We start from the raw sequence: 22135 nt of genomic DNA, 5'->3' as shown, positions 1-22135 counted from the left end.
ACATATTGGGTGCTGAGGCCTTATTCTTGAGGAAAAGCGCAAAATGGTCATTCTTTTATTCTTGTTTCAGTCATTTGACTGCGACCATGCTGGAGCACTGCCTTTTAGTTGAGCAAATGGCCCCCAGGACTTAATCTTTGTAAGCCTAGTGCTTATTCTATCGGTCTGTTTTTGCCGAATTACTAAGTTACAGGGATGTAAACACACCAGAATCGGTTGTCAAGCAATTTTGGGGGCACAAGCACACACACACATATACATACATACATATATATATGATGGGCTTCTTTCAGTTTCCGTCTACCAAATCCACTCACAAGGCTCTGGTCAGCCCAAGGCTATAGTAGAAGACATTTGCCTAAGGTGCCACACAGTGGGACTGAACCCGGAACCGTGTGGTTGGTAAGCAAGCTACTTACCACACAGCCACTCCTGCACCTATATGGCTTGAACACTTTTGATTATAGCCCTCCTCAACTAAGGCTGACCTGAAGTTAAACAGCAACAACCATTTCATGATTAGCTGCGAACTTATAGGACTAGTTAATAGCAATTAAGCTGGTAGAATCATTAACATGCCAAGCAAAATGCTAATAACTATTTTGTCCATCTTTGTGTCCTGAGTTCAAATTCAGCTGAGGTCAGTCAGCTTTTGTCTTTCATCCTTTTGTGATCGATAAAATAAATACCAGTTGAGCACTGGGGTTGATGTAATCGACTCACCCTGTCCCCCAAAATTGCTGGCCTTGTGCCAAAATTTGAATTCAATATTTACCGCAATTTACTTTGAACCCCTCCACTATAGATAAATCCATTTCGTACCTGAGCTGTTTGTCTTTAATACGTTACTTTTTAATTTATGGAAATAGGAATCTATTTATTATACCACTCTCAATTTTAGAAAAAGAAGAAAAAGGTTAAAATGCTTTGTACTTTAAAGAGGAAACATATTTCAGAATACTGCTTCGTATTAAATGGAATTGCAATATGCAGACCACTTGACGATTACTGCACATGTTAGTATTAGATTCTACAATTTCAGAAACAATTTCCATTTTGGCAGCTGAAAATGTCTAGGTCTAGTCTTGTTTCATAGTATTTAGTCTGTAAAGAATAACTTCAGTGTTTGAAATTGAGGACAACAAATTGCTTAAGTTATAAGCTCTGTCGCCACTGCTCTTTTTGGATGTGGCCACAGCATGGGCACTCTACATGTGGCAAGAGTGCAGGAGCTCTACAGTGCGGGTGTTCTATATGTGGTACCATAAGAGATGTTATCTCAGAACAAATAGTCTAGTAACTGGCCTATCAACGGTGTATATACATTAAGTATGATACATAGATGGTTCATTTAAGTTTTATAGGATAATGACTCGTTTCATAAGAGTTGACGAGACAGTTGGTGTATTCCATCTTGATAAAGTAAAACCAGAGAGAAATTATGTATTTGTTCTTGTTTCATATTTTATAATGAAGTTTTGTGTACACATGCACACACATGCATGCACGTACACACATGCACACATGTGTGCACATATACATGTACATATATGCACATACAATGCACATATACATGCACACACTCATGCACATTCACACACATGTGCATGTATGCATTGCATATGCACCTATGCATACATGCACACATACATGCATGCACACATACACGCAAGCACACACACATACACATACATACAGGCTTCTTTCAGTTTCCAAATTCACTCGCAAAGCTTTGGTCAGCTTGGGGCTATAATAGAAGACACTTGCCCCAGGTGCCATGCAGTGGGACTGAACCTGAAACCGTGTGGTTGGGAAACCAGCTTCTTAACCACGCAGCCACTCCATCTGATATTCAATACTGACAGATATTCATAACAATTTCTTAAAAATTTATGTGAGAACGAAACACCTGTTTTCTTCCACAATTCAACAACAGAGAACAATGGAAGTTATATAAAAATTCCTCATGGACAGCTTTGTTCTGTATTGAATGTTTTTTTTCTTGCTTCGAAGCTTACAACTGGGTGTTTCCTAACAAAGATTGAGTGGAGGTTATTTGAGATTGTGGAGGATTACTTTCCTTCAGACATTTGTTTACAGTATTTATTTAAAAAAAGAAAAATAGAAATTCCTTGTCAAGTTGAACTGATGTATTTACTGCGTTGTATTCTATTTTTCTATACAGTACTTGTAATGTATTCGCAAGTGGTGGATAGCTTTAAAAAAGACTCTGGCTACTCGGGTTTCCACCAACGCACTATAAACAAATTTAGAGTGTTTCATGTTTAACTTATTTCCTTTCCTACCTGCTGAAATCTGCAACCAAATATCAAATGGCAAAATTCATGCCATGGCTTGAGATTATTGTTTTTCTATGAAGCTTTTGATCTTTTGTATTCAGAGAAAAATAATATAAATAAATAGAAACCTACAACGAGCACAGTGTTGCATCATTTTAAATCGTTCCCATTGGTTGCCTTTGAGGCGGATTACTGCACTTTTGTTGTGGAATGAAATCTACATTCTCTGGTCATGACCTTTTATTTTTGTTAAAATATTTGAAGTCTGTGTTTGTGTTTGGCGTTGAGGAAAAAGAAAAAAAAAGAAGCAGGCATTGTTAGACACAGGTGTGTCTGCGTGGTTGAAAAGCTTTCTTCCTAACTATGTGGTCTTGGGTTCAGTCCCACCGTGTGGCACCTTGAGCAAATGTCTTGTACTATGACCCTGGCTGACCAAAGCTCTGTCAGTGGATTTGGTAGACAAACTGGTAGAAGGCGTCGAGCTGGCAGAAACGTTAGCATGCCGGGTGAAAAGCTTAGCGGTATTTCGTCTGCCGTTATGTTCTGAGTTCAAATTCCGCCGAGGTCAACTTTGCTTTTCATCCTTTCAGGGTCGATAAATTAAGTACCAGTTACGAACTGGGGTTGATGTAATCGACTTAATCCCTTTGTCTGTCCTTGTTTGTCCCCTCTGTGGACTTAATGTACATTTTCCATGCTGGCATAAGCTTGGATGGTTTGACAGGAGCAGCCAGCTGAAAAGCTGCCCAGGGCCTCATGTCTGTTTTGGCATGGTTTCTACAGCTGGTTCCTGACCCTTTACAGTGTGTACTGGGTGCATTTATGTGGCATCACTACATGTGCTTTCTTACATGGCACCAGCACCAATGAACCTGCAAGAATAGGAACACCCAGCTGCAGTGGGTTGCAGGCAACCAAGTTTTTGCTTAGCTTGATGTGTCTTCCTGAGCACACCCAACTGCCAGGAGTGTTGGTCCCCTGTCATCTCCTCTGTGAGGCCGAGCATCTGGAGATCCTTTCTCACCACTTTATCCCATGTTTTCTTGTGTCCGTCCCTTCCACATGTTCCCTCTACAATTAGAGATCAGCACCTCTTGATGCAATGTCAGATGCAATTTGTTGAGGCAAGGATTTTCTACTGTCACATGGCACACTTTTCCACCAGTATGTAGAGTTTCTTTCCCACGCTCTGTGTGTGTGTGAGACGGAGAGAGAGAGGGAGAGATGAAGGCAGAGGGATAGACGGGGAGAGATGGAGGGAGAGGGAGATGGAGGGAATTACATCTGTACAGTATTGGGGAAGAAAATACACCTATTGGTAGAAAAGTTTGGCACTAAAGGTAAAAACTGTTTATAAAAGACAGATTCTTGAAGCTGAGCCAATTGGTAGAGACCCAGGGGTAGTCCCAGAATAAGATGGTTGCACAATATCTCTAGTTTCATTTGGCCATGCTTGGGTCTCCAACCAGAAAGTGTAATGATCGTTGCTTCTCAGACGACTCTATACGGGAGATGCTTAAGGACTCTACTCCCATGGTTGTCTCAGGAAGAGAAAATGAATGGATGGATGATGGATGGATATGAAGAAGGGTCAATTATCTGAGCTGTTGCCAGTGGTAGGATCTGAAACCTTAAAGCTTTTCGTTCAATATGCTGATACCCATGATGGCCCATGTGGTTAGGGTGTTGCATTCAGAATCTGGGGACCATGAGTTCCATTCATGAATCGAGTGACATGTTGTGTGCTTGTGCAAAACACTTTCTTTCACGTTGCACCGGTCCACTCGGCTCTAAATGGGTTCCCCCTGTAACGGACTAGCTTTCTGATCAAGGGGAATGTCGGTCTGCTCACCTAGCTAAAAAATTATTCAAAGCGCATTGTGATTAGTGATGTATAACATCATTCAATACTCTGGTTGATTACTTATTCATGTGATGTTAATCCCTAATTAATTCAGCCAGCTGTGGACCTACTTCCTGTCTCTGCTACTCCCTTGTATTTGCATTATGTGGTTGTGAAAGAATGTGAATGTTATTTTTATTTCTAGAACGGTTACCTTGGAGTTGTGGCCAAAAGTTTGAAAACTATTGCAATACAGATAATGCAATTAATGTAATTAAAGTATCTTTTTAATTAGTAAATTTACTTCTGACCGTGCATAGATTCTTTTCTGCAAACTTGTTAATTAAACAAATTGTCATCTCTGTTCTCAACACACTCGGAACATTTTATTGCATGTATCTTGCCATCTTCTATTTTTTCCCTACCTTCATCAACTTCTTGTATCCCTATTTTCTAACCTTTAAAAGTTAATACAGCTCACTACCCCCAGTCTGTGAATTACCAGCTTTTCCATTCCGAAGATAATAGAACTCAAAGAAAACTTCTATTTTCAAATTCAGATTTTTTTTTCTATAAAAAAGAGAACAGGGCCTAACATTTTACATAGACAGTCATTTTATTAATTTTATTTTCAAAAGTTAGAAAGTGTTTTTTACTATAAAACCGTTCAGATTTTCGTTACTTTTTATGTTTGATATTTATTGATCTCCAGGTTCCTCAATACAATCAAAGTAAAAAGGCCTCAGGTAAACAAAGGTATGTTTTTCCTTTTGATCTATTCAAAAAAATATTTATGTTTCTATTTTTGTTTTGTTTCTGGAAGCCAGAAAGCTTTTGAAAGTCATGCACTCATATAAAAGTCATGGACGTTAATTGTGGTCTGACTGGTGAGTAGAGTAAGTGATGTGGAATCTAACATTTGACTGACTTACAGCAACACAATTTGGACTCCCAACATTTTCATTTCCATATATACCAGAGGGAGGTAGAGAGAGAGAGAGGGATAAAGAGAAAGGTATAGAGATACAGAGAGAGAGATAGATATAGATATATGGATATATATATATATATATATATATATATATATATATATATATATATATATATATAGAGAGAGAGAGAGAGAGAGAGAGAGAGAGAGAGAGAGAGAGAGAGAGAGAGAGAGAGAGAGAGAGAGAGAGAGAGAGAGAGAGAGAGAGAGAGAGAGAGAGAGAGAGAGAGAGCTCCAATACTAGCTGTGTCAACAACAGGTTATTATCAGCAAAATGGCACTTCTGTAACAGCAGCTGTTTGTGTGATTCAGAAAATTTTTCCAGCCTGTGTGTGTGTATATATATATATATATATATATATTATTTTGTTTAAAAGAGTTCCAACACTGTCTGTTTTTTATGTTTTATTTATATTCCTTGTGGTATTTCATATTTTCTGTACTTTGTAGTATTTCATCATGGCCGGTATGACAGACTTTATATATATATATATATATATATATATATATATATGTGTGTGTGTGTGTGTGTCTATTTCATCTGGAAATATTCTTCTGTATATTGTTTTCAGTGGAATGACTATAAATCTTTTATTTTCCAGATTAATTTCTAAAGCTCCAGAGGCCAAAAGAATGAGTAATTCTAAAGTCATCCATAGTGGGTGGTTAACAGTGCAGGTGAGTATTTTGATAATGATCTGTTTTATTACCAAGGAGTGGGCCATTAAGTTATTATACAAGGCTATTTATGGTGAAAAGCCTGTGTCCTAGAAGTCAACTTCAGACATTTCCTCTCAATTTGTCCATAAAACATTCATAACTATTTTGCGGCTAATATTTAAAGAAGAAAATGTTAGCAAGTAATATTTGCTTTGTCTCACAAAAACAATGAATAATTATCTAATATAACTATTAATGCAACATAATTTATATAACCTAAAAGATTACTCTTTTACTTGTTTCAGTCATTTGACTGTGGCCATGCTGGAGCACCGCCTTTAGTCGAGTAAATTGACCCCAGGACTTATTCTTTGTAAGCCTAGTACTTATTTTATCGGCCTCCTTTGCCAAATCGCTAAGTTATGGGGACGTAAACACACCACCATCGGTTGTCAAGCGATGTTGGGGAACAAACATATACACACACATGCATACATACATATATATATATATATATATATATATATATATATATATATATATATATATATATACACACACACACATATATACGATGGGCTTCTTTCAGTTTCCGTCTACGAAATCCACTCAAGGCTTTGGTCGGCCTGAGGCTATAGGACTATAGTAGAAGACACTTGCCCAAGGTGCCATGCAGTGGGACTGAACCCGGAACCATGTGGTTGGTGAGCAAGCTACTTACCACACAGCCACTCCTATGCTTAATGGCATTTTGTCTGTCTTCATGCTCTGAGTTCAAGTTCTGCCAAGGTCAACTTTGCCTTTCATTCTTTCAGGGTTGATAAATTATTCTTTTCTACTCTAGGCACAAAGCCCCAATTTTTTTTTTTTTTTTTTTTTTTTTTTGAGGAGGGTCAGTCAATTAGATTGACCCTGGTATGCAACTGGTACTTAATTTATCAACCCCAAAAGGATGAAAGGCAAAGTCAACCTCGGCGGCGATAAAATAAGTATTAGTTGAGTACTAGGGTCAATTTAACCAACTTTTCTCCCTCCCCCGAAATTGCTGGCCTTGTGCCAAAATTTGAAACCAATATTTCAATTATATACCGTTTTTCGTTTTTTTTGTGTGTGTTCCTTTTAGTTAATTCTTTTGCTTTGTCTTTATAGGAAAGTTCTGGACTCCGTTCTTGGAAGCAACGTTGGTGCGTTCATGTTGATTATGGCTTATTTTTCTATAAAGGTTTGTGAAAGTTCTCTCTCTCTCTTTTACTAATCTTCAAAATATTAAGTTGCAAAATAAATTCTATGCCTTCATCTCATTAAGCATTTTATGTAAATTGTTATTGTATTATTAAAACAAATTTATTTAAACTTTCATTGTTTGAAAAACAAAAACTTAGAGCATTCAGACCAAAATAAAAATTATGGATTTACTTTGGTGGCTCAATGTTTTAATCTTTTATCTTTTGTCTCAGTCATTGAACTGTGAGGTGGGGAAACTTTTTAGTGTGGCAGGCAAAAATTTCTAGATAAAGGTCCGTGGGCAGATTACAAATTCTAACTATTATATTTGTGTAAATCTTGTATATATCTATGTATAATTCGATATATCAGGTCATCTCATAAGTTCTGTTCGAATTTTGAATAAAGAAAACAAGTGATCACATGTTATATTTAATTGAAATTTAATCCTCAATATACTTTCCCTGATTATCTATTACTTCCATCCATCTATTTACAAGTTTTTTTAATCTCATCAATGTAAAACTCTTTTGGTTTCAAAGTGAAGAACTCTGGAATGTTAGTTTTGACCTCCTCCTGGCTTGCGAAAGTTATGTCCCCCAAATGATTCTGTAAACTACGAAACAAATGGTAGTTTGAAGGAGCAAGGTCGGGAGAATAAGGTGGATGAGGAATTTTTTCCCAATCAAGCTCTTCGATCTTCTGTGATGTGATCTTTGCAGCGTGGGGTCACACATTGTCCTGATGAAACATCACTCCTTTTCGATTCACTAAAGTGGGTCTTTTTTTCTTCAAAGTTTGGTTCAAACGCTCTAATTGCTGACAGTAGACTTGAGTTTTGATTTTGCATTAGGTGGTAATAATTCAAAGTGAATTACTCTTTTGCAATCCCACCAGATTGAGAGAAGTACCTTTTTTCCATGAAATTCCCTTCTTGGTTGTGGTTGAGTTTTTCCCCTTCTACCAAGCCACTGTTTATGACATTTAACATTTCGATAGAAGATCCATTTTTCATCACTAGTCACAAGTCTATCGAAAAAGGGTGAAATGAATTCACGAGAATGGAGAGAAGAGCAGATGTCAACCCAGGATTTGCGGTTGCTTTCGGACAATTCATGAGGCACCCATTTTTCAAGTTCAGGAACCTTTCTAAGTTGTTGAAGATGACGATGAACAGTTGTATGGTTTGAACTAAGCTTTATTGCCAATTCTTCAACTGATAATGCAGGATTTTCTTCAAGTAATGCTTCAAGGAGCTTATCATCAAACTCAACTGGACGTCCTGTTCGGTGTTCATCTTCAAGGCTGAAATCTCCACTTCTGAATTTTTAAGACCATCTTCTGCAAGTTCTTTCATTCAAGTATTCTTTCCCATAAACTGAGTGTATGTTTCGAGTCGCTTCGGCTGCAGAGTTTCCTTTTTTGTACTCATAAAGCATTATGTGCCTCAAATGCTCTTTGGATACTTCCATGTTAGAAAGGGTTTTAATCAAAGAAATTTTAATTCTATTATTCTGTAAAATAATATTTAATTAGTTTAAATGTACAGAAATGCATAAAAATAATTTTTAATTCCATTAGACATTCTAAAATGCTATTAAATTTCATTCAATTCTAAAAAAGGTAAAATTGGACAAAACTTATGGGACGACCTGATACATTAATAATGATAACACATTAAATTAACATGTAACATCTTCATTAATATGGCCACTGAATTTAGGACGTTTATATTCCCTATGAGGTATTCTTTATTTTGCAGCTAGAGTGTAGTTGGGTCTCAAGGGGGTGGTACAAACCTAGCAATATGTGTTTTATAGTGAAAGCAAAATTTCCATTCAAATGGCAATTACCAGACGATTTTCTGTTCGAGTCTTAACTGTTTTAAGTCGTAGAGGAAATGTGACCTATGTCCCAAATAGGAGTATTGTATAAATTTTATAATTGAAAAATTTACTATATTTTGTACATACGAGTATACCAGCCTTCAGGCGCAATAAAATGGGCTCACGGGGGTTTCCCCACCCCTGGTTTAGATGAATAAATTGACTCTAGTACCAGTTAAGTGTTGGTGAGGATAAACACAAAGAAACCCCTACACACATACAGTAGGCTTCCACACAGTTTCTACCTCCCAGATTCACTCACAAGGCATTAGTTGGCATGGGGCTACAGTAGAAGACACTTACCTAAGAGCTGTGCAGTTGAAATATTAATACTTTCTGCTCTACTACAAATCTGACAAGCATATAAGGCAGCCACAAGAAAACAGAATGCTCAAATATATTACTCATTGTATTAATCCATGATGCTCGTTACCTATTTTTGAGTCTCCTTCTTATACAATGGCTTAATTTTCATATATGAAAGACTTTCTTTCTGTTAGCTTTCACCACCAGGAACTGAATCTTCTCAGAATGTTTTACATGAACGCTTATCCACGCATGAATAGTCTTTCACCTTAAACAATTGTGGTGTTGTGTAAATAACTTTTACCTGACTCATTAGTCATAAATAATTAGATACAAATATTTACACCCATTGTTAACAAAGTGTCATTTTGTTGTCGCACTCACTCAATCGACCAATGAAAGTAGCTTATACTTGCTTAGGCTGTTTGCACACAATTTTATTACATTTTTACTTTTATTTTTGTTTGTTTTGTTAGTTGTTTAAAATGATTTGTTGCTTACATTTTAGATATATAGTATTACTGTTCAGTATTTGTAGTCAAAAGTGTTCTAGGTTAAAATATAGAGAGAAAAATCTTTATTTTTTTTACTTGTTTTAGTCATTACTGTGGCCATGCTGCAGCATGAACTTTGAAGAATTCACTGATTCTTATGAAATGGTTTCATAGGAAACAATACTAATTATGAAATATTATTGTGCCTCTACTGCTTTGTTTAGCTGTTGCAATATCGTAGCTGTTACCAGTGCCCCCTGACTGGCGCCTGTACCAGTGGCATGTAAAAAGCACCATCTGAATGTGGTTGATGCCAGGTCCACCACACTGGCTCCCATGCTGGTTAAATTAAAATCATTTGTTAACCCTTTTGTTACTATATTTCTGTTGAGATGCTCTGTGTCTCTTTCAATTAATTTTAAATATAACAAACAATTTAGTAAAATAACTTATTATTAAGCTGGCATTAGGAACATAAATTGTGACTAAGGTTTGGTGGAAGATTTTAATTCAAAACTTATGAAAACAAGATGTTTGTACTCAGAGCCAGAGGCAGTTTCAGCCAGTTTGGTATTGAAAGGGTTAAACAAGTCATCTACGCAGGTTGCTCAGCAAAAAATTATAGAATCTGTTGTCTACAATAAGAAAGTCCACAGCTAACCAGAAACTTTTATTAAAAACATTTCTTTCAATATAATTTTACAATCAAATCATGGAGTTATATTTTAGTTTTTCTTTTTTTCAGATACCAGTGAGCAACAGTGTGTTGGTTCTATTCTATTACCAAGTTACACAATACGACCTTGTGATGCCAGTGATTCCATCAACAAAAGACATGCCTTCAAGGTAAGCTCTTGTTGAAGAAATAGAAAATACAGCTTTTGTTTATTCTCCTCGGCTTGGTTCTTCACTTCTTTGGTCTTGTTCAAAGTCTGGCATTGTTATAACTTATTTTATGTACATCATTTTCTTTTCATGCTAAACAAAGAAAATGATGAATTAAAAAATTTAAGACAATGATAAGAATATTTTGTCTGAAAGAAAAGGAAAATAAGAACATGTTATGTATTTTTTTTATTTTGATTATTATTATTTTTTTCATCTCTGAAAATTGGATGTGACATTTGTGTTGCTAAGTAAAAGAATGTTTACATATATTCACACCTTACTTAAAATACATGGAAACAGGTGAGAGTTGATGATGGGAAGAGCATCTGGCTGTAGAAAATCTACTTCAGCAAATTTTGGCTGACCCATGCAAGCATAGAAAAGTGGATGATGACGTCGATGATGATGATATATGCCATCATTATTTTAATGTCCACTTTTCCATGCATCGTGCATGGGTTGGATAGATTTCATTGAGAAGGATTTTCTACAGACAGATGCCCTTCCTGTCACCAACCCTTACTGGGACAGTAATATTTCCTCATGACCTGATGTATTTTCAGGGAGTATTGGGAATGAGACACCATTTGTATGATGGCATCACTCATTTCTGACTACCAAACAATGTTGAGAGAGAGGAAGAGAGAGTGAGATAGAGATAGAGGAAGAGATAGAGAGGAAGAGAGAGTGAGAAAGAGGGCAAGAGAGAGAGAGAGATCCATACACACACACACATACGACAAGTTCCTTTCAGTTTCTGTCTGCCAAATCGACTCACAAGCTTTGGTCGGTCTGAGGCTATAGCAGAAGACACTTGTCCAAAGTTCTGTGCAATGGGACTGAACCCAAGGCCACCTGGTTGGGTAGCAAGCTTCTCAACCACACAGCCATACCTGTGCCTAATACATATTAAAATTTATTCCAATCTTAATACTGAGCTTTTACTCTCATCAAACATTTGCATTTCTCCCTTGTCGTAGGCAGAACATGCGAATATGAAGACCCAATATTTTGTTGCTGAATCAGTGGAAAGCATGGACCAATGGGTTAGGGTTTTGAATCAGTCAGCTTTAATGATAGAAGCACAAGAGAACTCAAGGTTTGTACCTTTTTTTGCTATTATCCACACTAATTTGGGATTTCTGAAAAGTACTTTTTATTTGATACAAGTTATCTTTTATTTGTTTCAGTCATTTGACTGTGGCTGTGCTGGGGCACAAATTGATCCTTGTACTTATTTTGTTTTTTCTAAAGCCTGGTACTTATTCTGTCAGTGGTGGGACGGACGGATACGCACACGCACACACACACACATGGACACACACTCATGTGACAGGCTTCTTTCAGTTTCCATCTATCAAATCTGCTCATAAAGCTTTGGTTGACACAAGGTTATAGTAGAAGATACTTGCCCATAGTACCATGCAGTGGGACTGAAGCCAGAACCATGTGGTTAGGCAGCAAACTTGTTATGACAGAAGTTCAAATTCTACTAAGGACCATTTTATCTTTCACCCTTCTTAGGTTAATGAAAATAAGAAGTGGGATCAGTGTACTGGGGTTAACGTATGAGAGAAGGGACCAGAGCAGAACAGGCTTTTTTGTGGAAGAGGAGTTACAGACCACTTACCTTTTAGAAAACGTGGCCGATGCCAATACACCCTGACTGGCCTCTATGCCGGTGGCACGTAAAAAGCACTATCCAAATATGACTGATGCTAGGACTTCCTGACTGGCTCCCGTACTGGTGGCATGTAAAAAGCAGCATCCAAATGAGGTCAATGCCAGTACCCCCTGACTGACCTCCATGCCGGTGGCACATAAAAAACACTATCTGAATGTGGCTGATGCCAGTACCCACTGACTGGCTCCTGTGCTGGTGGCATGTGAAAAGCACCATGTGAACATGGCCAATGCCAGTATCCCCTGACTGGCCCCAGTGCCGGTGGCACCTAAAAGGCACTATCCAAACATGATTGATGCCAGGACTACCTGACTGGCCCCTGTGCCGGTGGCACCTAAAAAGCACTATCCAAACATGATTGATGCTAGGACTACCTGACTGGCCCCTGTGCTGGTGGCACGTAAAAAGCACCTACTACACTCCCGGAGTGGTTGGCATTAGGAAGGGTATCCAGCTGTAGAAACTCTGCCAGATCAGATTGGAGTCTGGTGCAGCTGCTGGCTCTCCAGACTGTCCAACCCATGCCAGCATGGAAAACAGACATTAAACGATGATGATGATTAGGAGTGATTCGATGGAGCTAGAAAGAGATAGAAATAATGGCGATGACGAAGTGGCTGACTGCAAGAAACCTGTAACAACACAGAATATGAAAATGACGCTAGTTTTATTTTTTTGTCTAAAACTTTTAATATGAACCGCCCCCCCCCCAAAATAATGAAAAGAGTGTGAGAGTTGTTGTTGTTTATTTGATGGTTAATCCTGATTGAGTAGATCTGCTGCCAAAAGCTTTCTTGTAATGGTCATAGTCTCCTTTTAGAGTGAAATGGGACAATCGGGTGTGGCTGTTTGGATACTGATGATTTGACTGATGGCAGACTGGACATTGCAACCCATTTTGGGGGATGGCTTCTTTTGGCACACACAAACACATGTATTAATATATACTTACAGATGGCCAGAGAGAGGACGTATTACACATACATATAAACATAATTAGATGCTCACGCACAAAAACACAGAAAGAGAGAGGGAAACAGTAAACTATCTGATGCCAAATAAGTCAACATAGAATTAGCAATGCCAAATAGGCAGCAGCAAAATGGCTGTGTCAAATAGTCTGTGTCGAATATAGCCTGTGTCGAATATAGCCTGTGTCGAATATAGCCTGTGTCGAATATAGCCTGTGTCGAATATAGCCTGTGTCGAATATAGCCTGTGTCGGGTATAGCCTGTGTCGGGTATAGCCTGTGTCGGGTATAGCCTGTGTCGGGTATAGCCTGTGTCGGGTGTAGCCTGTGTCGGGTGTAGCCTGTGTCGGGTGTAGCCTGTGTCGGGTGTAGCCTGTGTCGGGTGTAGCCTGTGTCGGGTGTAGCCTGTGTCGGGTGTAGCCTGTGTCGGGTGTAGCCTGTGTCGGGTGTAGCCTGTGTCGGGTGTAGCCTGTGTCGGGTGTAGCCTGTGTCGGGTGTAGCCTGTGTCGGGTGTAGCCTGTGTCGGGTGTAGCCTGTGTCGGGTGTAGCCTGTGTCGGGTGTAGCCTGTGTCGGGTGTAGCCTGTGTCGGGTGTAGCCTGTGTCGGGTGTAGCCTGTGTCGGGTGTAGCCTGTGTCGGGTGTAGCCTGTGTCGGGTGTAGCCTGTGTCGGGTGTAGCCTGTGTCGGGTGTAGCCTGTGTCGGGTGTAGCCTGTGTCGGGTGTAGCCTGTGTCGGGTGTAGCCTGTGTCGGGTGTAGCCTGTGTCGGGTGTAGCCTGTGTCGGGTGTAGCCTGTGTCGGGTGTAGCCTGTGTCGGGTGTAGCCTGTGTCGGGTGTAGCCTGTGTCGGGTGTAGCCTGTGCCGAATATAGCCTGTGTCGAATATAGCCTGTGCCAATTAGCCTGTGTCAAATAGCCTTGTATCCTTTTGGGGTGTATGATTTGAGTTGGGATTTAGACTACTGTATTCAGTTGCTTGAACAATCGCCTAAAGATTCCTTTGGTTGCTTGTGAATATCAGTCATGTTGGGACATTAATATTAGAATTGTTGTGAGGTGCCAAGCTAGTAGAATCATTAGTGCAGTGGGCAAAATGCTTAGCGACATTTCATCTGACTTTACGTTCTGAGTTCAAATTCCACTAAAGTTGACTTCGCCTTTTATCCTTTCAGGGTCAATAAAATAAGTACCAGTTGAACATTGGGGTTGATGTAATCAACTTACCCCCTACCCCTAAAAATTACTAGATTTGTGCCAAAATCCTGAAGAAATATCTGGACTATATTTGCTGAGCTTTGTGTAAATTTTTTTTTTTCCTTCATGAAAGCTATATTTCCCTGTTTTTTGTAAATTAAGCCTTTGGTAATTCTATATTATATATTTTGTTTTTCATTTTCTTAATCTTTAGGCTTAAAGAATCTTTCAGAAATCAAAGTTTTACGACTGAATATAATGGATCGGTGACAAGAAGTGAGCAACAGCCAGAGTATTACACTGTAGAAAGCCCTGTTCAAGATTTTAGCAATGGCCATCATTCCTTACACAACCCTAACAATAATGGATATGCCACACCTCATTTATTCCCTCTAAATCACTCTGTACCATCAAGTCAAAGGTCTTCATACATATACCAGGAACAGAACCCCACTTCTGAACATCTTCCTCACAACAGATCTTCCTATTCTTCTGCTGGTTCTTATGGAATTAACAGAAGTTATAGCGACAGCATCCCTCAGCCTCAGCCAGCCAGTTATTTCCTTGATGCTCCTTATCAGAGAGCATCATCTTCATCTTTAACTTACCAATATTCAAACAGACCACCAGAACAAATTCCTCGGGACACTGAATCTCAGTCATCATTAGGCTTTAACGCTAGTCAAAATGGCTACCTACGAGGAAGTCCCTATCTAGATGACTCTCACCATTCTCCAACATCGTTTAAAGGAACAAATAATAATAATATCAGTAACACTATTTATCGAACAATAGATTTCTCTTCAACAGATAACAGGATTAATAACAGTTCTAGTAATTCTCCTCAATCTTTTCCACATCCTCCACACTCCCCCACACATTCCCAACTCTCAACAGACACTTACCCCAAAGAAATTAATTATGCTGTAATACAAAAGCAATCAAACCAAGAGTCTTTTTCTCCACTCACAGAATCCCATAACAGTTTCACTTATTCAAATAATAAAGATGCAGATTTGTATTTTACAGATGTTGTAGACTCACCCCAGAGCAATTTGAGTCAAAATCACAGTGCAATGCTGCCAACCAATCCTGTAGCTCCTTATTCTAAAGACATGTATGGTGCTCAAACGGATTTGTCAAAGCTAAGCATTGAAAGTGACTTGGCTTACAATACGTCGAGCCAGAATCCACATCCTGAATATGCAGCAATTCAGCGAAGATCAACAGGAAATCTCGAAGATTTATATAAATCTGATGCCTTATTGAGTGATCGACCAAACTCCATTAGTGTTCCAGTTCGTCGATCTCTATCAGATGTGCCCAAACAAACATCATTGCAGTTATTACAAAATATGCACATGAACGAACTACGGAAACATCCATCTTTCTCTAAAACTTTTCCTAAAAATTATTCACCAAATTATCAAAACATTTCGCTAACATTTTCTCAGTACTCTGATGATGATGATGATGATAATGACCATTTTGAAAAATTGCCTAATGAAGGACCTGTCACTTCTGATGGGGACAAATGGAAACAGATGCCCTCTGATTATTATAATAAACCATCTTCCACTGAACCAGCAAACCTTCTAGATCAAGATATTCCAGACAATGATGCAGATAAAATTCTCTATGATTATAAGGGCACATCACATGACACTTCTTTCCCAACACGCTCTTTTCAGGAACTTTCAGTGAAAACTCTAGAACATTCTAATGATTCAGAATTTGGTGTAACTAAACCACCTGTTTCAGAATATGCCAACTTAAATGCCAGACAGTCCTTTGCTTATTCAAGTTCACGTTCAGAATTGGATGGGATATTACCACGAAGCTCTTCTGGAAATTTTGATGAATATAATTATGAAAAATATCCCACTTCACACGTGAACCTCAATGGATTTCAAGTAAGTATTATTCATCAGTACTTGTGGCTTACTTGCTTGTTTGTCAATAATCCTTTCATCTGTCTTTATGTTCTAAGTTCAAATGCTGCTGGAGTTGACTTTGCCTTTCATCCTTTCGAGGTACCAGTTGAGCATTTGGAGTGAGGTAATTGCTGAGATTGCAGGCCTTGTGTCAAAATTTGAAAGCTATAGACCAGGCATGACAAGTTGCCTTGGATTGGACCAAGAGTGGTGGATACTAGTATTTCACCATTATTATGGTTTATTAAGGTGGCGAGCTAAGAGAAACATTAGCACGCTGGGCAAAATGCTTAGCGGTATTTCATGTCTTTATGTTCTGAGTTCAAATTCTGCTAGGTTCGACTTTGGTACTTAATTTATCAACCCCGAAAGTATGAAAGGCAGTTTTGTACTGGGGTCAATCTAATTGACTGGTCCCCTCCCCTCAAATTTTGAGCCTTGTGCCTAAAGTACAGAAGAATATAGTTGTTGGAAAAAGGCTGTGAGTTGGCACAAATGTTGACACACACTGGGCAAAAGTGCTTAGCGGTAGTTTGTCTGTCTTTACGTTCTGAGTTCAAATTCCACCAACGTCAGCATTGCCTTTCATCCTTTCAGGGCTTAAATTAAGTACCAGTTTCGTACAGTTTCTAATTGACTGGCCCCCCTCCCCCAAAATTTCGGGCCTTGTGCCTAGAGTAGAAAAGAATATTGTGGGTTATCAACACCACATACCTGAAAGCTACAAACCAGGTGAGACAAGTAGTGTTGTTAGGGAGTTTTCTGTAAGCATTATCCTGCAGCAAATACAACAATCAAGCAACATCTATAAAGTGTGTGTGTGATTGATGATGATGTTTACATTACTATTGTTGCTTTTAGTTTATTTTACACCCCCACACATGCATCCACACCCATACATACACACCCATAGGCACATACTCACCCACACCCACCCACACATGCACACCCACACCCACCCACACATGCACACCCACACACATGCACACCCACACACATGCACGCCCACACACATGCACACCTACCCACATACATACACGTGTGTGTGGGTGTGTGTGAGGGCTTATATGTCCCAATGCTTGACTATTTTATTTAGTCAATACATGGTGATTGTTTATAAGCTTTAAAGTTTCAGGAGTGGCTGTGTGGTAAGTAGCTTTCTTACTAACCACATGGTTCCGGGTTCAGTCCCACTGAGTGGCACATTGGGCAAGTGTCTTCTGCCATAGCCTCGGACCAAATAAAGCCTTGTGAGTGGATTTGGTAGACAGAAACTGAAAGATACCTGTTGTGTGTGTATGCATGTGTTTGTGTGTGTTACCCTTAAGTGATGCCTTGACATCATGTGACAGTTCAAATTAGTGTCACTGTCATGCAAGGTATATCCTTTGTTTTCAATCTTCCATGAAAACATGTCCAGTCATGGGTAAAATATAACCTCACTTGGAAACAGACGAGAGTTGGTGACAGTAAGGGCACCGAGCCATAGAGAATCTATCTCAGCAAATTCTGTCTGATCCGTGCAAGCATATAATAAAAGTGGACATCAAAACGATGATGAATGTATATTGCTGAAATTGTAAACTGTTTTAACTTTTGAACTGTTGGCAGAAATTGAAAGTGTATATATATAAAAATAAGATAAAAAACTTGAGAAAGCTTGTGATTTTAAAAGCATTTAAATCCCATTAGGCCTCAGACTTTTTTACAATTTTGATTTATAGCCAAAATCTCTGCACAATGGCATTAATAGATATTTCTGACAGTTGTGAGCTTCAATCCAAATCGCTTAGAATGTTCTCTACTTATTTTTTAAATCAATTTTGTTGTTCCACTTACCATTTTTCGCCCCTGTTTTAACAAATATTTTGTTCAAATGTTATTTGGCTGTGAACATCTTCTGCTATAGCCCTGAGTTGACTGGAGCCTTGCGAGTGGATTTGGTTAGTGGAAACTGAAAGAAGCCTGTCGTGGGTGTGTGTATGTGTACCCTTGTTTTGACATCACAAGATAGTTGCAAACAAGCATGTTCTTCGTTTCCTGTCCTCTGTGAAAAACATGTTCGGCCATGGGGGAAATATTACCTTGCTTGGAAACAGCTAAGGGTTAGCAACAGGTAGGGCATCCAGCTGTAGAAACTCTACCTCACCAAATTCTATCAGACCCATGCAAGCCAGAAAAAGTGGACATTAAATGATGATGGTGATGAATGCAAAGTTCTATTTTTGTTACTTTTAACTTTCTTAAGTCTAGGCTTTTTTCTTTTATTCTTTTCTTTGTTTCAGTCATTTGACTGTGGTCATGCTGGAGCACCGCCTTTTAGTCAAGCAAATCGCCCCCCCAGGACTTATTCTTTGAAAGCCTAGTACTTATTCTAGTACTTGCTGGACCGCTAAGTTACGAGGACATAAATACACCAACATCGGATGTCAAGTGATGCTGGGGAGGAGACAAACATAGACACATACACACACACATACATATATACGACAGGCTTCTTTCAGTTTCTCTCTACCAAATCCACTCACAATGCTTTGATCAGCCTGAGGCTATAGTAGAAGACACTTGCCCAAGGTGCCATGCAGTGGGACTGAACCCAAGACCATGTGGCTGGTAAGCAAGCTACTTACTACACAGCCACAACATATTATATACACACACAGTAGGCTTCTTTCAGTTTCCTTCTACCAAATCCACTCACAAGGCTTTGGTCAGCCAGAAGGTATAGTAAAAGACACTTGCCCAAGGTGCCACACAATGGGACTGAACCCAGAACCATGTGGTTGGTAAGCAAGCTACTTACCACACAGCCACTCCTATGCTTATATATATATTTTTTTTTCTTCTTTTTTTTAATGTAATAGCATGAGTAGATATTGGTTGGGTGATTGTGAAAGTTGTTGCTTTAGTGACCTTCTCCAACTTCTTTTATTGCACTTTCTGGTCCTAAGTGTTACTTAACTTTCTCTTTTTCTTTTTTTTCCTTTCTTCTTTATCTTGCTTCACCACTTTCTCTTCTGTCCGAACGTCTTCTGCTGTTGTTGCAGTGGACTCTATCTGCTTCGTTTGTTATTTTTACTTTTGCTTGTATTTTGTTCAAAGTTGACAGCTTATTTTGCGACAAGATTATTTGTTGTGGTAAGGTTTTGATAGCCAACCAGCCAACCAACCAACCAGCCAGCCAACCAGCCAGCCAACCAGCAAACAGGCCTTTAGAAAACTTACAGCAACCATCTCTAGATATACTACTTGTAATTCTCTGTTGATAATTTCTTGTAGGCTCCAACCATGCACAATGCAACGGATGTTGAAAGTATCTCTTCGTCTAACATGCAGCTGGAGAAAAAAGGTAAGGAAAACATCATCATCATCATCATTATTATCATCATCCTCATCATTATTATTATCATATTTTCCATGAGACTTTTGCTCTGCAACATATTATCCTGATACTATATCAAGAGTGAGCCATATCCAGTGGCCAAAAGTCCTTCGGGTCATGCCTTCTCCTTCAACTTTCTAACGCCCACCTTAGAATCCTTGCTGTTCCTAACAAGTCTGTTTTCTGCAATGTCGATATGTTCCGAATTCAAATTCCACTGAGGTCGACTTTGTTTCATCCTTTCGGGTCAATAAATTAAGTACCATTGTAACACTGGATCAAGTGTTCTCCTTCCCACAAATTTCAAGCTTTGTGCCATTAGTGGAAAGGATTATCATTATTATTATTAAGTGAGAGAGCAGTGTATGCCATCAAAGCGACACTAGGGTAAAATATACGAATCCCAGTATACCCATCATGACTACCCGTTTGATAAAGGTACACCAGGCACATGCATCACAACCACATGTGCATGACATGGTAACCTCATATCAAGATAAACAGTGCATGACCTCACAGGTGGGGTCCAGTTAGAATTTTTTTTAGGTCGCGTAGCCCATTCTGCTCAAAAGGTCTCTGAATAAGGGTTGTTTAATGATGCTGAATGAAACACCCATGTTTCCAGAGGTGAATTACCCAAACCCCAAAGACTTCCTCTCAACACATGGCTATGATGCTCCCCACATATCATCATCTACTAAGGGACATGCTCAACTGGTTAAGGTCAGACAATTGGCACGCAAATCTGTGGCATTGAGCAGAATATTTAATCCAAAAAGTGTGCAAACGGTTAATATTTATGTTTTAGAATAGTTGAGTTTAATTTTTCAGTTATGGCAACCATGCTAAATTGGTTTGCTAAATGCATCGCTGCTTCTTGAAATTTTCCAAATTTCCAGTTTTTATCTTTAATGGTAATTTTAGATGCTCTTCCCTTATGTGTTCAATCATTCTTCATCTTGATATTTCCGCTTTCGTTAGAGCTTAATGATATTCTTTTATTCCATCTATTAGGAAGCATCCAATCTCTCCTTTGGAAACAAAAACGATGGAGTTAATAGCTTGGAAAAGTTTAATTATTGTGATAATTCCTATCAGAAAACTAAACAAATTGATAAAGAATATTGATCAAGACTGCTATTTTTAATTCGTTATTGATTTTATTACCTCTCCACATGTTTACAGAATATTTTTATTAACAAGCCAATGAGTTCCTGTATCGCTGTTTTATCTGTTACAAAGAGTCACTAAATTTTCTGCAAGCTGTATCATTTTTAATTTTGGCCCTTTGATAGCCTATGCTCCTTAGGGAGCAATGAGGATTTTAATAAGGAAAATTTTAGAAGGAAAATTCAAGCCAAAAGCCGTAGGAATAAGGTTTTGGTTTGACCTTTTTAGCATTTAAACCAACCATATCAGATCCAAATATTTGACCTTTATTTATGTTTACACCTGCCAGATCCAGCCTCTCATACTTACCTTACAATGTCCTTCTAAAAATATACAATCACATCATTGAGGTCTTGAAGTTACAACATAATGCATGATTAATTGAAAACAGTGAGAATAATTAAGTATTGTATTCGACAGAATAAAACGAATGCTAAAAGGTTGAATGTGAATATCTTAAATAAATTAAATCTCCCCCCCCCCCATTAATCAATTTAACATGTATTGAATGGAAATATTTTTACAATCAGAGTAAAGTTTATTTGCCAAAGTGAAGTGGCAGTCCTGAATAGGATGAATGTTTTCCTGGGGCTAAATAGCAGTAACATTTGTCCTAATCAGGACTGCCACTTTACATTGGCAATTAAACCTTACTCTAAAGTATCTTTGCTGTATGTTTCTTGTTCAGATATTTCGAACTAATAGTTTTTCTATTTACTTTTAGAATTTTAAACTGAGAAATGTTTTAATTCAGATCTGAGAGAGAATAAATTATCTCTCTCTGTTTGTCTGATTTACCTTTAAATTGTGAATGTGAAAAAAAAAAAAAAAAAAGCAAAAGAAATGAACCATCAAAAATTTGGTTTTAATTTTTAAAATTTATTTAAAAGTTTTTGAAGTGTCTCTTCTGCTCGTGCACTGGCAATTATTTAAAATTTTGCATTTCCTTCTGTCTACAAAAATCTAACAAACCCAGAATGATTGCTTTGACCAAATATTCTTGGAAATAACGAAATATCTGCTGTTTGTAATTGTTTAACCCCAAGTAAGCCCACACCGAGCAGATTAATGATCAAAGGCATTCCACTTGTGACCATTATCTAATGTGTCCTTTCCTTATTTTCAATGGCAGAATGCAATTTATAACATATTTGGCTGTTATTTCTAGTAGGTTGATCAAACTATGTAGAAACTCCAAAGCTGACTCATAGT

The 22135-nt window shown here is 38.3% G+C and overlaps 1 protein-coding gene across 6 annotated transcripts in view; it reads left to right on the top strand.

Moving 5' to 3' along the window:
- The window catches only part of LOC106880977 (uncharacterized), a 169550-nt gene that overhangs the window by 98942 nt on the left and 48473 nt on the right, over positions 1-22135 (top strand). For 5 of the 6 annotated variants that reach the window (XM_089355598.1, XM_089355602.1, XM_089355600.1 and 2 more), the window contains 7 exons: positions 4856-4899; positions 5737-5812; positions 6944-7016; positions 10450-10550; positions 11573-11691; positions 14652-16350; positions 19651-19720. In XM_089355598.1, coding sequence (XP_089211724.1) covers positions 4856-4899; positions 5737-5812; positions 6944-7016; positions 10450-10550; positions 11573-11691; positions 14652-16350; positions 19651-19720 — 2182 coding nt within the window. The remainder of the gene's footprint in view (positions 1-4855; positions 4900-5736; positions 5813-6943; positions 7017-10449; positions 10551-11572; positions 11692-14651; positions 16351-19650; positions 19721-22135) is intronic. The other variant, XM_089355601.1, reaches the window with a different exon arrangement.

The sequence above is a fragment of the Octopus bimaculoides genome, chromosome 7, assembly GCF_046866305.1.
Source record: "Octopus bimaculoides isolate indiv1 chromosome 7, ASM4686630v1, whole genome shotgun sequence".
NCBI lineage: Eukaryota > Metazoa > Mollusca > Cephalopoda > Octopoda > Octopodidae > Octopus > Octopus bimaculoides.
The sequence above is the reverse complement of the archived record's forward strand: the minus strand, read 5'-3'. Positions and strand labels throughout refer to the sequence as shown.